The 18,839-nt window shown below is 28.9% G+C and overlaps 1 protein-coding gene across 1 annotated transcript in view; it reads right to left on the bottom strand.

The window, feature by feature from the left end:
- The window catches only part of LOC129959784 (regulator of G-protein signaling 7-like), a 203,831-nt gene that overhangs the window by 22,961 nt on the left and 162,031 nt on the right, over positions 1-18,839 (bottom strand). The window contains exons 10-11 of the mRNA XM_056072679.1: positions 5,380-5,441; positions 2,003-2,116 (exon numbers count right to left, since the gene is read on the bottom strand). Coding sequence (XP_055928654.1) covers positions 2,003-2,116; positions 5,380-5,441 — 176 coding nt within the window. The remainder of the gene's footprint in view (positions 1-2,002; positions 2,117-5,379; positions 5,442-18,839) is intronic.

Genomic DNA, 18,839 nt, shown 5'->3' with positions numbered 1-18,839 from the left:
ATAGTAGAACATGGAACAATATCGTAGAAATATCACACCTTATCTTTTGCTCGATATTAGTCTGAAATTTGTAACATAGAATAATTTTACCAAATATGCATTTGCATTTCGATTTTATGGCCAAAATAAAAGAAAAAAATATCCAAGACATGTGTCCTCTCTCTCTCTACTCTTTAGGCAATTGAAATGAACAAATATCATCTCATAGTCAGGAAATTCCATAGTGAAAGACATTTTTAAATCGCGCTTCAGAATACAAAATAATAATATCAATAAATATTTATTTGGTTTGAATTGTTTCTATAGATGTGTTTGAATAAATTTATTTTAAAGAATGATATGAAATTAATGAAATCCCTAAAAGTGCATATAAAGTGAAATAGGTAAAAAAAAAATGAATAATCATTCTGGACAGAGTAATCCTACCAATCGTAGTTGCAAATGCATTCAGAATAAATTTCATACTTACAATAACTAAGTTCTTAGTTAAATATCCATATTATTTCAAATGGGAAAATGATTTTAATGAGATAAAAAGAGCTATTTTGCGTTGCTTCAGTTAATAAATGTACTGCAGAAGGCTCACGAAATGTAATTTTTTTATACAATCAATCTTTTGATGCCTTTAGTCTAATTTCATGAAATAGTTTAATCAAATGAAAATTCTACCAAAAATATCCATTTCTTCTGCAATAATAATCCAATAAAAACATAAAATATTTAATTTCATTATCTTAAAAATTTCAATAGAAATCTTTGTGAAAGGAAATTGACTGGATAATCTTTCGAGAGAGTACTGCTGAAATTGTATAAAAACATTTATAAATGTATTAAAATATATCTAAACTAATCGTATAAAAATTCTAGTGATATTCAAGGATACAAAATGCAGTTCAGTTTTCGTCATAGAAAATTTAAACTTTATTTGTTTAAAAAGTGTGTCAAAATTAGTTTATTTAACATGACAGATAGAACCAGGAGGCAGCAAATAAAAGTTAAATTCCATAATCTTTTAAATCATTTCATTTTGTGACTCAAGCAGCATGAAATATGATTATTTGTCTTAAAAACTGAAAAATGTATCATCTCTCTGATGGTTTAGATATTAAGTATTAGCTCTGGTTGTAGTGAGCATCCTTATATTAGACATCCAAACATTTTTGTAATTAGATATATGTAATAGAGATGATATTCCAGTTCAAAGAAAAGTACAAATATGACTTACAAAGTGTCCAGAATCAAACGGCCCAGTTTCAAAGTTATCCACAGATGTAAATATTGAAATTTTATATAGAATTACTTCGGCTAATAAAATAATTCGAAATTTCTCCGCCAGAGAGCGTTTTTAATGAATTACACATTTACAGATGGTTGTTTATTTAGATTTAATCGCCTTTTTATCCGAATGACTAACACAATAACTTGTATTCATTAATATACTCAATTTCTAAAGTGAAATGTAAATTCTAATTAGATTACTTAAAAATCTTCCTGTCACAGCTGGACAGCAACTGCCATCAAGCACATTTAAGGCCACCGCTCTCAACTGAAATTAACAGAAGAATCAATCTGATCGAGCACACTCACTCATGACAGTCAACATGAGAAAAACAAAATGACGAAATGTCTTTCGATGCGACGAATTCTATTTTTGAATGCTCGAGAAACTGTGAAGAACATGGTCTCTTAATTATGATTTGATAATTGAGCTTAATAGAAAAAGTTTCGCTAACTTATTTTCGAATGCATAATTTGGTGCTTCAAAAACACTGATTCCTCATATCCTTCATCTCACGATTTTAGTACTATTTATATATTAGAACGTTATTACCAATTACCAAACTACTGTCATGTATCAGAAAATAGTAACCAATATTTTAAAAATGCTTGCATGAATCTATTTGTACTGCCGATCTAAGTCATTTAATTTCAGTTCCAAACTAGAAAAAAAATATGATGACTCTACCAAACATTTAACAGGTGGTATAAATTTAATACTCACGTTTGTTTTTCCATATCCCAAGCCTCTGTGCTATCGGAAATCCACGGATTGGAATATTCTGGTGGAGTGAGGAACGGGTCATATTCCGCATATTGCTCATAGTAATTAATGTATCTGCAATTAAGAAAATACAGTCACCACCATTTGAGAATATGCTTGCAATCATTACATTACATAAAATGTCTTAAATATATATTAAAATATAATGGGATGAATATAAAAAATAATAAAGGGCAAATGTATTAATATGCAGACTAATTTTTCTTCAGGATCAATATGAAATTTAATAATATAAGGCAAAAAAATCAAAGACTAAGGAGTGTTAACTATCATTGTTTTAAGTATGGGAAAAATATTTTATCCGCGATTTTCGAGATTTGACATTTCTTTCTAATTTTACGTAATTTTCTGAGTAACAGTTAATTCTTGATTTTGGAACGGATTCTATAGTTTTCTTCTCTCTTTGTACCACTATCAGTCTATTGTATAAAGGTATGTTTGCCGATTTAATCTATTATTGTAACCAGCCGATGAAACATAGCAGATGCTTAGGCAACTAAACAATGTCTAGTGAGTCACATCTTAGACTTTTTTATGAATTGAATCAAACAGCATGCTATTTGATTAACATTATACGCACTGTGTCGGGTTTGGAATTCCTCCCATGTATACTTGAAGAACATTCGGAAATATTAATAATGATTGTCGAAGATAACAATTTAGAATGTTAAAATTAGCTCAAATGAAAAAGTCGTATCGTAAAACTTGGAACATAAAATATTACAATTTTGGATCTAAAATAATCTATAATAAAACCTTGTTTATAATAAAAAGAAAGTTGTGGGATATTATGTTATTTATGTTGATGTATTTTTTTGGATATGTAGCGAATACACATCAAAAAGAAACAGTAATTTTGTTAGCATAGCAGGAATAACATAAAACATTTTAGGAACACATTGTGTCCTTAATCTACAACGTACATGATCTCACTCATCCATTGCTTATGGGGTAGTTAAATGCCCCGCTAGGATGAGTTAACATGCGGCTATTAGGAGTTTTCAGAGCACATTTTTATTAATAAAATCTATAGTATTGAAATAAAGTTCTATACGTTTTAATGCAAACTTTAACAAAAGATCTAGGTCAGTATATTAATGGACAGAAATGGAATCTCAAATTTGGCACTACAAATGATCTTATCATGATCTCTTATCATGATCTAGATAAGAGGTTAAATAAATTCAAACATCGAAAAATTAGCATAAGTTTTCATCTCATAGTAAATGAAGTTATGAGGAGAAGTTTCTTTTATAACAATAATTTTTTAAAAATTACTCTTCTTTAAAAATACATCCCTTAATAATGAAACTTTTAAATAATTAAAGTTAATGAAAAGTTTCTCAACAAATAAAAAAGAGATATATTTCATGCCGAGTTCGCTTTACTATACTATAAGATGCAGAGATCGTCTTTGTCATCTGACCACTGTTCAAAATCACTATATCCATCTTTTATTTCAATGTTGCTTTAAAATGATATGCTAACATAAGCAAAGTTAAGCTAGACTATACGGTTACTGCCAAATAGATTTGGTGTACATCGTGCAGATATCAAGGGGCTATAGATGTGCGAAAAATGACTTATTGCTATGATTAGAAACCGTGATTGATTGAAATTTAAAACTCCATAAAGAAAGGAATTCTATCTCTTTACATTAGGAAAGTGATGCTTAATTTTCATTCCAGGAGGGTTTTTTTTCTTCATTTTTCCTTTCTGGCCTATTAAAAGAGTATAGACAACATGGGTTTGATGTCATCTTAACTTTTCTTTATTTATACAATATATCATACCATCAATATCTTTATTGTTAGAGCCTCAAGGTGAGTGTCTCTCACATTTGAATGGATGAAGTTGAATTTTATGTTTTTTAAACGAAAAGAGAATAAATCTGGATTAAGTTTAAAACGCCAGTGAATAATAAAAGCATTACAGAGAAATAAATAATACTTCAATAAAAACAATAAAAAAACTGTAAAAATGAAAAAATGTATCACAGATATAAAAAAAATGGGATAATTTAGGACTGCTGGGTATGAAATCATTTATAAAGAGCATTTATTTAATGAAGTTTCCTTAACGAGAAGATTGTTCTAATCATACAACAAGCACATTTGGAATCGGAGACTGTTCTTGATAAATTATTTTTGATAATGTTTCTTTTTTATTATTTATCCCTATAACCAAGCAATAATAAAGCTAATAATATCAGTATCAAATCAGTGGTTATCTGAAAAATTGCCAGTATCAGTGACGAATGTTTAACTTCATGGCGCTTCAGAAGACATTTACTGACATAACTTGGAAGGTAGAAACAGATAGGTGTCTAAAAATCGATAAGTATTAATTTCGGAAGAAGCGCAAATTCCAATTAATGTGTTTTTCTTTTTTTTATGTTTTTAAATGTATTTTGAGTAAAATTTATTAAAATGTATATTGCCAAATACAAACATTTTTTTACTTAATGCTTAATACAAAAAAACCCAATATCTGCAGTCTTTTGTAATATTTAATGTCAAGAAACAAATTTATATGATGGCAGAAAGAATAATTACAATATATCATCATTCTAAATATAGACAAGAAAAAAGCATAAAGCATTTTGACTTTAATTATTTTGCTAATTTTGTGAAGATTACTCCACTTTAGACTGACACAAAATAATTCAGACTTAGAAATGCATCACACACTGATAGGGAAAATTTTTAAATACAGCTACAACCTTAAAATGCATTTTAAAAATTCAAAAATGTAAATCTACTTAATAATTAAATTACTACTACAAAATAATATTTATTTTATAAATCATTTTAATATAATTATTATATGACATTAATTTAGACATATTTCTGAAAAAGGTGACCACGCATTAATTAAGTCATTCGACTTTCTAGAAATCTTTACTTTCCAAGTGCACACATTTTGAGAAACATATAGGCTCTGATTTCCATTTTAATTCATTGAATTTTATTTTAACATCTCAGATTCTTTAACTTTAGTTGTGACAATTTATTATCTGTCTTATGACGTTTCTAAATGAATGAAAGATTTTGGATCAAAAGCTATTATTAGATTAAACAATAAAATATAATTTTCACTTACGTAAAAAATTTGAAAATTGTTTCATTCTTAATTCTGATATTTATATTTAGATTAAATTAAATGAACTTTCAAAATATATGTAGAAGAATTAGAAGAATTAACTATTCTACGAGCTTACTGTATTTCATGCATGAAACACTTTCTTTTTGTAAAATTAGAAGCACGATATGGTTTTGAAGACAATGTATAATAAAACAACAGAAAAATTCACTTACGATTCGCATACTTTGGACATTTTAACATTTCCTCTGTCGATTTTATTTTTTAAAGCTCTTATCTGAAAGAAAGAAGACATCATATTAAATTGCTTAAGAAACTCTTTTATTAATGTAAAAAATATGAATGATAAAAAAATGAGTATTTAAAAAAAACATAGAAAACTAATCAGCATTTCATTTGAAATATGGCCAATGATCTTTATTCAGCAAATACCGAAAAGAAAAGAGTGGGAAATAATCAAAGCAAATACAGAACATATATTGTGCTATGATTCACTAGATAAATATATGATTTTATGCGTATTAAAGTTCTTTTTACTTATTTATGGTCACTTTGGGAAGCACCCCGAGTTGCGGGTGAGAAGTTTCTGGAAAAGTAGGAATTTGTTTACTTTTAGAGTATCGAAAAAGTGGTAAAGAAATGATTAGCATATCTCGATATTGGACCATGCGTTTTTTAGAAAATGACGGATACATGTATCGTTGAACGATATTTTGCTATTAGTTTTAATAATAATGTTACTTCTTCTTCTCATACGCAGTCAACCCCCCCACCACCACCACCACAGCTGAATGAAACAGTATTTAAAGGATTTATTGTAGCCGACTGCTGTCTTTAAAGTAAACCGTCCATAGCACTTGCCGATTCACCGAACTGTCATCATCTTCGAGGCGGTTGGCCCCCAGCCACAAAATGGTCAATAACTGACCTTCTTCCTCATCTACCTATATATGTATCACCCTGTTAAACGAGTAGCAGGCCACGTAGAAAATCTCCTCAAAATTATCAATATTCCTCTAAATTAATAAATTCCTCTAAATGGCCAAGCACTGATGCAGGATCATTTCATTTGAGTTAATTTAGTTATGATTGGGCAGCTGATCATTGTTTTATTTTCAATGTAATTTATAAAGGTTTTAATCATATTTTAAAGATATTTGGTTTTCAAACCTTTTTTAAGAATAATTGAGATAGCGATCAATTGTAGAAAGGATATTTTATTTAATAGTTAAAGAGTCCATAGATTGTAATATATAATTGAATAAAATGTCATTTTAAAGAATGTGTGATTTGTGCTACCTTATTACATTTTTGCTAGGAAACTGGTGAAATTTTTGAATCTAGAGGAATTATTGCCGTAAAAATCCAGTAGCTTTTTATGGCGTTGATATTTCATAAAATCTTAGTTAAAACATAACATGGTTCCTATAATAATATGCAAAATATTAAAATTATTTGAGTTATATTAGGATTATTTTCTTTAAAATGAAATGAGGTCATTGCATATTTAATATACAGTAAAAGCTCTGTTATTCAACAAAAAATGACATTTACAACAAAATGATTTAACAAAGAAGTAAATTATATATATTTTTAAAAGATGATTTTTTTAAAGCTTAAATAACTTAATAACGCTTTCAACCTGTTCTAATCTGTTGGAGATAAGATCATGAACGTTCTGTATACAAAGAAGTTGCTTATTAGGAAAAATTATTTAATAAGGGTATTTTGAAAAATGTGGAGGTCTAAAACTGTTTTTGCTTATTTTTTATTTAATGAATAATTTATTTGAAGATATTAGAGAGAATTTAATATGATTATTCTTTCGAATAAAATTATCAAACTCTCTTAAATAAGCCATGCTGATATACAATATAATTCAACTGAACTGAGAAATGTCGTGATAATAAATTCCTAGTGTGTTTAAACTATGCATCATTTACAAATTAGAATTCATGCAATACTGAAAAATCTAAACAGCAATATGTTATTTATTTTCTAAAAGTTTTCTTCTTTCTTTTTGTTATCAATATCTATAGCTTATAAAATCATATTTGCATTTTAATAATCCTAAAGGCTAGAAAATCGTGTAAGGTCCGGATGACCAAGTCTAATGCAGATACATTCGGAGCGTGTTGCAGCCGAAATGGAAATATTAGCTTCCGAAACGGCGGCAAGGACTAGCAGTGCACGAGAAGCTGGGGGACGCTTGGGATTACCACCATCCTCGATACGCAACATTATTCATGGAGTTCTTCATCAGTATCCATACGAATTACTTTCTTGTCATGGACTTTTAGCATCGGATACTGTAGAGAGAGAAGCCTTTGCGAGGTGGGCTCTTTCAAAAATTGAACAAGATTAACATGTTGTGGACAGATGAAGCTCATTTCTTGCTTCATGACGACGTTAGTACACATAACTGTCGCATCTGGGCGACGTCAAATCCACGAGTGTACACTAAGAAACCACTGCATTCCCCCAAAGTCACAGTGTGGTGTGGGTTCATAGGCTTCTTCATCAAGATCTTTCTTCTTTGAAACAGTGCCCGGTAAATGGGTGGAAAACGGTGACAGTTATTTAACGCTTCTGCGCGAAAGGGTTGCTCCATTTTTACGTGAAAAAGATGCGCTTTTCTGCTGTTACGTTTATGCAAGATGGAGCAACAAGTCACATTGCTATTCCAGTCAAGGAATTCCTGATACAGACGTTAAGGGAAGAGAGAATCATCCTTAGACGGTCACCAGATCTGACACCAGCAGATGTTTGGCTATGGGGAAATTTAAATGCTGCCTCGTGTTGCTTCAAAATTCGTTAGTAATAAAACTAAATTGAACTAGACTCATTATAGCTTAAAACATATTAAAACCGTGAAGAATTTACCCCATAAAATTCGAAATGCTTCAGGTTTTCTCCCACCGAATAGTAATTTTATATTTAAACTTTTATTACACGATATACTCAGGGTAATTCCATTCTCGCTCCAGGCCTTAGAGCAAGCTATTGTCTATATTTGCGTTGGTAACATGATTCTGTAGCTCATTCAATGGAGTTGATTATTTTGTCAAGGACACAGAGCTAATTAAGTCTACGTAACTTAGATAAAAGCAGAATAGGCAGGTAATAAGCTTTAGAGATTTTGGCGGGCCATCTAGAAAGGAGTAAAGAAGGTTCATCGCCTCAACAACCTACACATCAATGAGTATTTCCACCTGAAAAATTTAACCTTCAATTTGGAAGCGCACGTAGGAAAGTTGAAGTATGTATTTGAAAGTTTTAATGACTTTTTCTTCACGCCTCATTTGGCGTTAAAGCTTGTGTAATTTATATTTCAAACCCGGAGGCTTTTTTGTACTTATTACAAATGAGTCATGATACCAATGCTTTTTTTGAAAAGAAAGTGAATTTCAAAGCAAAAATGTAGGTTTCGGGCATTTAAAAAAATTACAAAAATGGATACTTATTAAAAACTTCATCATTGTATAAGTTACATTCTGACTACATTTAATTTATTGGTATAAAATTGTACATCACAAAAAAAGCAACTGAAGAAAAATATTATTTTCTTATTTTACATTTTCAGAAAAGGGTCTGTTTTGGAAAATACTATCCCAACAGAATAGCTGAATTTCTTTGCTAAATTTTTGAACCTTCAAAAACTAATTTTTGAATAAAACCATTTTATAAGACACATTAACTCTATGAAAAATCTGAATTATTTACTATATTTTAAAACAGTTACACCATAAAGTAAAATATATTTCGGTAAAGGATGGTTAATAAATCAAGCAGAAATAACATTAAAAAAATATAAGTGAGAATATTTTAAATAGATGGCAAATACGGAAATAATGCCCGATTTTTTTGTTCATGGTAATCAGTGATTTGTAGTACAAGGAGTTAGTTATATTTAAAAGAATTCAAGTTAACAATTTTAATTTGCGCATAAAATCCGGGATATTTCATATTTATTCCAACGGTCCAGTTTTATATCAATATTCCATAATTCTCTATTTTTATATAGACACAAATATGAATTTATCTCAGAGATGCATATATAACTTTTGAAAAAATTGTCAACAATTTGCTTTTTTTTTCGTAGATGGAGTGTAGCAAAAGTATTGTAATCTTCAAAAAGTTCGAATTAAATTTCTGCTTATTAGACAACTTAGTGTAAGAAAATTAATTTTTGACACTTTGTCTTTGCCTATGTTTTTATGAAAATAACAAATATTAAAGTGACTAATCAAAATAACAGATTACACAGTTTTATCATATATATATATATATATATATATATATATATATATATATATATATATATATATATATATATATATATATATATATATATATATATATATGTATGTATTCATATAGTTTTACTATATTTTATATATATATATATATATATATATATATATGCACTAAAAGATAAATGTAATATTCCAGAATGTATATCCGATACTATCCCAGCACAACAAAGCTAAGAGAGAAACAAGTGATAATGACAAAGATAAATATATATATGAAAAAAAACGCAAGGAAAGATAAGACATCCAAGCTCGATATTTTTTTAGGAAACACATATGGTTTTCTCAGAAACACTTCTCGAGTGAAAAAAATAACTTCCATTTTCTGCCATGCTTGATACTTCGTTATAAACATTTTTAAATAGTAAAAATTACTTCTGAAACATGATTCATGTAAGAGAAAAAATGGCATGGTTATAAAATATATACGAGCTGAATAAATGTTTCAGTGCATGACTTGATATTTACCAGAAAAACTTCCAGTGGCAAGAAATGACTCCCCGTGTGAGCCATATTAAGTTTAATATAATTTTATTAAACTTAATTTAATTAAAGCCATATTAAGTTTATATTAAGTTTACAATAATTTTAATTAAAAAATTATATATTAAGCTAAAAATTACAAGAAAGATATTTTTTAAAACATAAATCATACAAGGAAGACAAGTGCAAGGAAAGGCAATGCATCATTCGAAGGAATAAAGTTTTTAGAGGATGACTAGGATTTGAGGAAAAATGGAAAAAATATGAAATAATAACTTATGAAATAACTTATGAAAATAATAACTTCAGTTTCCGATATATTAAGCTTAATACTTTGTAACAAATATCATTCAATTTCAAATAATACTTTGAAACATAAAAATAGATTTCCAGATTAACATGAAGAATGCTAGATTTCTGTTCAGAAAGCAATTAAGTAGTATACAAGGATAACATCTGCCAGATAAATTGCTGCTCTTTTATTAAGAATCAGTCCGAATGCGCATTTAGAAGTGTAGGAAGTCTTTTCGAAACACTTCTGAGAGTGCTATAATGAGTAGGAACTAGCTTAATGGCTCCATTTTTTATCATAAACTTCCTAATGGGATGATGTATCATCAACTTGCAACAGAATAATGGACTATTTTGTGATAACTGGATTGGTTTCTTTATGTTTTCTTTTCCTCGAATCGGTGAAAGGGTCGTTATCTTCCGTCATTTCAGAAGAGTAAAACTGACAACTACTGTGATGATCAGGAAAAAAAATAATTTTAAAAGCTTTCGCGCATAAAAGGTGTAATTATCTTAAAGAAAAGACTTATACTCTGAGTTAATTGAAGAAATCGGAAGAATGGCCAGAATTTGTTGATGTTTTTCGATTTGTTCTTTTACAAGTTAAAATGCTTGTTTAATATCCTTAAATACATCATGAAGCACTATTTCAAGAATAGCATGGTAAAACCTGGAAAAGATAAAATACATTTTCTTGCTGATTACGATTCCGTGAATTAGCAGCAACATTTCGCTTGCAATGCACAAAAATCATAACAATTTTTACGTCATCATAAAATTAAAATATATATATATATATATATATATATATATATATCACTTCAACGATACTTGTTGTTTAGCTGTACATTTATGTTTCCAATTTTTATTCAAATTACAAAAAAGCCTTTAAGAATATTTTCCAGCAATACATTTAATATAAAATAACAATAAAAAAAAACTCCCCGAGGTACGTTAGGGGGCAATGAAAAAAGATTAGCCTTTATCAATATGCTACCATCACTCTGCAAAAGGATAAAATTAAAATTTTACATTAAGTTTCATTTCAAGTTAAAATTATAAAATTTTTATGTTTAAACACGTCTGCATGAAATGAAAAAAAATATGAATCTTGATTCTTTCTGGGAAAATAAAGACAAAGAAGAGTTTTATATGGTCTTTTCAAATTTCTATATTATTGATTTATTAATTCTGTATTAAATAATGTGTATGTATACATGGCATTCAATATAATTGGAGTCCAACAGCTGATTTCTAAACTGTTAATAATATAAATAAGCATTTAAGGGGACATTCAGCTTTATGAAAAAAATAACTATATTTTATATAGTTTCAGTTAATAAATGTTCTGATGATTTTCGCATTTAAAATTTTATGCAGGCCATCGGCACTATGAGCTACATTTAGTAAATTGTGTCTTAACCCTTTAAAGTCCCTCCTTTTTTCTAGTCATATCATGTTAAAATATTTTTAGGCTTGAAATTAGAATAAGAAAAGGAATTCATTTAGCTTATTAGATAAATTTAATTTGATTAATTAATTAATTTGGTTAATTGATTATTAAGTAACAAATCAAGACACATTATTTTGTGTGAGATAAAGAAATGAAACATCTAAGTTTCTGTTTTTCTAAAAAAAATTATCAGAACTTTTGCCAACCTACATAATTTCATACAATGATTGATACATTTGGTTGGAAGCATACTTCCCACGGCCCTAGAAAGGGTTAATGTATCAAGTTGAATTTTATGTTGAAGCAGGGAAATTTTATTTACTAACCTACGAGATATTGCATAAATTATAAAAGATACTTGGTAACACTCATAAGAATTGAATGTTGAAAGATTCTGTTCTCTGTGCTCATATTTTTAAATAATCTGTTTATTTTCAACAAAAACATTTCTATATTAGTTGAGTTTTATTAATTTCCGTACCAAATTAGAGCTCAAATTCAAGAAGAAATGACAGAAAATTAAGGAAATAAACCGTACAATGATCAAATTGGTTAATTGCCACTGAAATACTATGAATTGAATAATCATCAAAATTGAAACTTAAAAAAAAATATTTTACTGAAGAATCTTTTAAAGCGAAATTACATAAAATATTTAATTAAAATTTTTAGCGATCATTAAACTGATGAGCCAGCTGGTCGCCAAAGGGTACTGGTCTTAAATAAATCTGTCACATATCAAGGAACTTCAATTGCAGAAAATTCATTTTTTTTTTATAAAAAATGATCTTATATATCTTATAGTAAAATAGAGGATTTCTTCAATAGCTTAAATAAAGCAGCATCAAGAATGAAACAACCACCATTTTGCAGTTTATTTTAGTTACATTAGCCTCCCGTTTCAAAGTAATATCATACATTTTATTTTTGAATCTGTTTCATAATTTCGATGTAAAAATTTACCTACTAGTTTTTAGGAATCAGCTATACTTTAAACTTCCTGTTAATTGATATTTCATGCTAAACTCTGCACAAAGCACATCAGTGGGTAGGACTTGAACGTTCACATAATAGAGCAGCGTTACTTGGAAGATAAAGGTGATAAGATTAAATCCATATTTTGAAATCTTAAGTTGTATTATTCAAATACTGGAAAACCGATGTGAATTTTAGCAATGCGTTATTCATTGCTGCCTAGCCAGTTTTTATCTCTTGGTGGTTTTCTTAATTCTTATATTCTCGTATATGAAGTATACAAAGAAAAAAAATTGCAAAACAGTTCGAAATTTTTGTAATAGTCAAAGAATTCGAACTCGAGATTTTGGCGAATGTCAACTATTCAGTCCATCCTAAATCTGAAAAACACATATTTAGAATTATGTTTGAATGTCTCACAAAAATCTTTTATCACAAAAATCTTTTTAAATAGAAATGTTTTTATATTGTTTTTACTCAAATGTGTAGATTTTTTTCAGAGTTTGAGTGAAATCCATTCATAGGATGTTTGGCTATCCGAACATAAATTAAAGGGATAAGAAAGAGATTCGATGAATAAAATTTGGTAAACAGATTTAACATCTAAAATATATATGTGTGCCAAATTTGGAGTCAAATCCGTCTTAATTTTGAACATCTGTCGATTTGTAATTTCTCAAGCATGTAAACGCAATAATTAAAAAAGCAACAATTTAAATATAAGCAATTTTTATGCGATTTTGTAATTGTAATTGTAGTATTGTGACCATTTCTTTCGATTTTGCACTTGTGTATTACTCGCTTCCCAGCAATTATTCCCTAAAGACAGCAACCTAATAGGCATTTCCTTATCTCTTTTCACCGTTGTCATACGGGTAACAATACACATGTACATTTATTAGAGACAATACGAGAAATCACCCCTGCTTGTTTCTAATCAGAATATAGATGTAGAACTTGTTCTTTTTGATTTTTCTCCCTCTATATAAATCAAATTAGACTCCTACGATTTGAAATATTACCACAGTGCTCTAGATCATGTTGTTTGAAAGAAATTGTCAGACTTTCCCTACATTGTGAACTCTTTCTCAGTTACATACTATTTTAAAGCTTTTACCTTGACAAGTCTTATTAACGACATTTATTCTTGTGATGCGATTTAGAAATCCATATATGAACTTTCGAATTCTTATTCAATCTTATTTTATCTCTCCCAATGATGAACTTGAAAACCATAAACATGTCTAAACAATAATCTGCAGGTTACATCTAAAACAATAAATCTGCTGAGTTTTATTCAATTTAACTTTTATGGGCGATGAAAAAGTTTGGGAACTTCTTTTTATGCTGAACAATTATTACTTATTTTATACTTTACCACAATTATGACTGCATGTGTGTATAGAAACATGGAAGTTCGGGCATGAATTAATTTACGAATTTCATACACGCTATATAACTGCCGAACATATTGAACAACTTCTATAATGTTTGAATTCAAAATTTTGCTCCATAAGTTTAAGCTTTTTTTAAATATATGTGACCATTACATTTTAGATAATGAAGGTCACGGTTGAAATTACGATTTTCAATTTATTCACCATATTTATATACAATAATATTATTTTTTTAAATCGAAACAAATCTAATTAAAACATAACATATTTTTTTAGAATCAAAATAAATCTAATTAAAAGACAACATTCCCTTAAAAAATGTTTTACAGACTTCTGATTATATTCAATTCAAATTGAAACGAAAGGAAAAAACCTACAAATTACTTTTTCTGAATCTTAGCTGTCTTTTTTATTTACTGTGACATTTTCTATATATTGTAATATTATCTTTTGTAAAAAAGGTATACAATTTCAAATAAGTTATTTTTTGAAAATTTAGCAAAATAGAATATAATTCTTAGCATCCTAAGCAAAAAGAGAAACCAAGATATTTTATTCACAATAAAACAATACTATGAAAACAGATTTCATAATATTGAATTAGTCTTTGTTTTCGCTGTCTCTAAGGCTCTTTCAAATTAAGACGAAAGCCGAAGTATTTATTCAAGACTAAATTATACCACTTACGTTTTTCCATCATTCCTCTCCTCGTTGCTAAGAATACTAATTACCTATTTGCTTAACGAGATCTTCTGTTTGTGCCCTTCCAACTCGGAATTAGAAAATAATCGATTCCTATTTCGTATACCGAAATCGTTATCTGATGATTTCGAGAACATAAATTGGAGCGGCTTTTACTTGAGGGAAATTGCTGGCAAGAAATTTTGTGATCGCGAAGGTTTTTGCATGGAGGATAAAAAGCTAAAATTATTTTCTTAGAAAAGGAGAAAAGCTAATATATTGCCCTCGATTGTTCTGGCCTCGAAATGTTAGAAAACATCGAATAAAATATGATATTTTCTTGTTAACAGGGTATAAATAATGTATTATCAAACGAGAAAGATATTGTATTTTTATATGGCAGACAGCCGTTCAAATCTGTTTTGGCCCCATTACATTTGCAAGAAAAGAGCCATTTCCTTTTTAGAAAAATATGAATTATTTTGAATGAGTAGAAATAATCCCTTTAGTAGAATAATCTCTGAGTAGAATAATCCCTTTTTTGAAATTGCATTGATAAACATATTTTTTAGAGCATAACCGCTGAATCCGGACAGGAAAGAGGAATTTATCTTGCTTTTGAAATGATCCTTGTACGTTAGTAAATACGATATTTATTTTCAATTTAAACGCATTAAAGACGCTTTGAGCTAGATGCATAAAGTTATATATTTGTTTTTTAACATTAAATTTGTAGATTTTTATCATATTTCAAACAACATTCATTCGGTGGAAGTATGGCTTTTCGAATAAATAGAACACAATAACAAAAATGTTAGAATTTAGATGAATAAAATTTTCTTCAAAGGTTTTCACATATAAAATGCAGATCCGTTTAAATTTTTAATCCATAACCAAATATCCTAAGGAGTTAATGTTTGCATGCGTCTAATCGCCATGACTGAGATACCTAACAATTTAAATAAATGAAATGTGGTTCACAGTTTTAAAATTTCAAATGCATACGCTTATCACGTTTTCAAACAAATTTCCAAAGGATCGTCTGTCTATTGGACTGCAGGTTTTATACGCATTTAAAGATAATAACTCAAAAAGCAGCGACTTAAATAAAAAAAATATCTATGTGATCTTATGGTTATAGTTGAAGCTCTTTTTCAAATTCTGGTTTCAATCGCTGAGAAAATAGATTTCAAAAGGTATAAATTCAATTGTCTGGTGCTAGCGTATTAACCGCTTATCAGTGTTTGATAAGCGGTCGCCTGTCTATGGAACTGCATTTTTTATGTGCATTTAAAGATAATAACTAAAATCGCAACGACTTTAAAAATATCCATGTGATCTTATGGCTACAGTCTAAGCCTTACAGTGTTTCTCAACCTTTCAGTATTCGCGGCCCAGTTTTCAATCATAATTTTCATCGCGTCACCCGCTTACAATAAAATGTATACAACAATAATGCATATTGTGTATTTTGGATTTTCTTTTTAAATTATTTTTAACTAACTGCCAAAACAAGAGTAAAAGCGAGTCAACGTTGGCGAGAAACCACATGTGGCATTTTGCCAAGCAGATGGTGAACAGATGAAGCGAATGATAGTGGGTGGGAAAGGGATTTAAATATTATATTTGAAATGAAAGCCAAACAGGGAGATAACGTTAAAAGAATATGAAAGTAGAAAAATTCGTTAATGAAAGTTAACCTAGACAGGGTGAGCTAAATTTAGAAACTGGGAATGCATTTTTCGAATAATAAAAGAAATAAAACAGAAGCACGACTAAACAAACAAACAAACAAGGAGTTATGTTTTTGGAAGGGAATCCACACGACCGCTGCGGTCTCGAGCAGGCGTAGAGCAAATGTTTTTTCGTAGAAAGGAGGAAAATGTTCGATAACGCAAATTGTTCAAGTTCTTGCAAGTTCTTGTTCTTTAATCTACATAGAATCATTGTAAGGTTACAAAAAATGAATCATAATTTTATCTGCATCTCAGGTAACAAAACATTTATGCATTCATTAATGAAAATATATAAAATTACGATTCTCTTAGCTATTTTAATTTTTAACTGTACAAAAAACATCACAAAAGTGATTCTGAGATTAAGTATTAAGTATGAAAATAATGTTTCCTGAATCGAAAATAGAAAGTGATGCAAATGTAAATGCCGTTTTATGAGTTTAATAGATGCTCATTTCACAATGTAATCTTAATCTGATCACTGATGAATTTAAATTCACAAATTCTAAGTCATTATTTATAAACAGGATTCACTCTAAATGGAGGCCAATAGTTTATTTATAAAACGGCGGAAATAAACACATATGTTCCCTTTGGAAAAGCAGTTTAATTAATGCAAATAAATGTTTTCTATGTTGTTCTATTCAATAAATATATTTCTTAAAAAGTTTTTATATGCTTTCTCAGTCCTATCAAGCATATTAAATAAAATGTTTCTGAAATACAAGCATGTAAAAAAATATTCTATCCTCTTCCATATTTCACTTCTATAAAATAGTAGTATCCAAAAGATTTAAAACCCATTCAATTTTAACACCGAAAATTTGACCTTTAAATGTTTAAATGTCAAAATTATTTTAATAGATACTTGTACTGATTGCTTGACTGAAAAAGACAGATCACTCCAGAAAAATTAGATTTTATAAACGTAACGTGTTTAGAACAGCATATATTGTTTCAAAGAGCGCAGAATATAATTTTAAAGAAATGTAAATCATTTTGTTTCTTGGAAGATCATGCCTATCTTCAACGTTTATTGACTTACCTATGAGGCCACGATTAGAGTGAGTAGCATGTGTGTATAAAAATAGGATTATTTTTTTCAGAAAGACTTCAGTACTTAAAATATTACTTTATTGACTATAATATTGCATAAAATAAAAACTATATATAATTTCTTCCATTAGTTGTTTAGTTACGAGATGTAGATATGGATTTTGTTGACAAACGTCGCATTAGGAAAGGGAATCCAAGTTATATTTAATATATCTGAATAGGCTCCAGAAATTCTTAGCCCCTCTTGATAAAGGAAAACAAAGGAGGAATTTTTAGAGAGGGTGTTGGCAATAATTAAATAAAAAAGTAGGATTTAAATTAGGAAATAAGAGAAAATTTCAGAACAAAATAGTATGGACTAATTTAAGAAAAAAAATAGGAAATTAATTAAGAATACAATAAATTGAAAGACATATCATTGCACCCCCCCATATATATATATATATATATATATATATATATATATATATATATATATATATATATATATATATATATATATATATATATATATATATATATATATATTAGCTGAGCCGGCAAACGTTGTTCTGCCTTATAAATTATTTCTATTGAATATTTTGGTTGTTAACGAATGTATTGGAAGTGTGTAGGAAGGGGATCTATGCCAGAAAGAGGAATGGAGCACTGTAGACGATGATCGCCGATAAAAACTAAAAAACATCAAACTTTCATTTCCTCAATACAATGCATTTCATTAACATAACGAACATATATATTGTTTGATGTCTTAAAAGTTAAACGTAAAGTGAAAAAAGTAATATATTTTTTGTCCTAAAGTAAAATTATGAAATAAAGAAAATCAATATTCATGTCGAAGAGCAATTGAGTTTACGATATTTTTTCTCAGTTCGTCTTTAGCCAACACAAATAAGCTCGATAGTTTGCACACGCGAGAACATGCCACGTGTGAAAAACATGGTGTGCCCAAATCTAAGCCGCAAACAAACATCGTTTGGCCTTGCGACTTATGGATTGTCACTGCGATTGCGAATGCAATAGGAAATTGAAAGCGTTTTAATTCGAGTGGCACATCTGTGAGAATCATTAGAATTCGTGGCAGCAAAACATTTTCGGCTCGGAATTTACCATTCAAAATGGTGGTTTCGATAACGTTTTTCGTCAATTTTTTAATGACCAATCGCGTGTCATTGCATAACCATGGTGGGTTCAAATTCCGAAGTAAAATAACCGGAGATCCAACTTTCAGTCGTAGAAGGTGTGGTGACATGCCTGGTAAATCCAGTGACTTCAAAAACTCTGTTGGAT

The sequence above is a fragment of the Argiope bruennichi genome, chromosome 2 (genome assembly GCF_947563725.1).
Source record: "Argiope bruennichi chromosome 2, qqArgBrue1.1, whole genome shotgun sequence".
In the NCBI taxonomy this organism is placed as follows: Eukaryota; Metazoa; Arthropoda; class Arachnida; order Araneae; family Araneidae; genus Argiope; species Argiope bruennichi.
The sequence above is the reverse complement of the archived record's forward strand: the minus strand, read 5'-3'. Positions and strand labels throughout refer to the sequence as shown.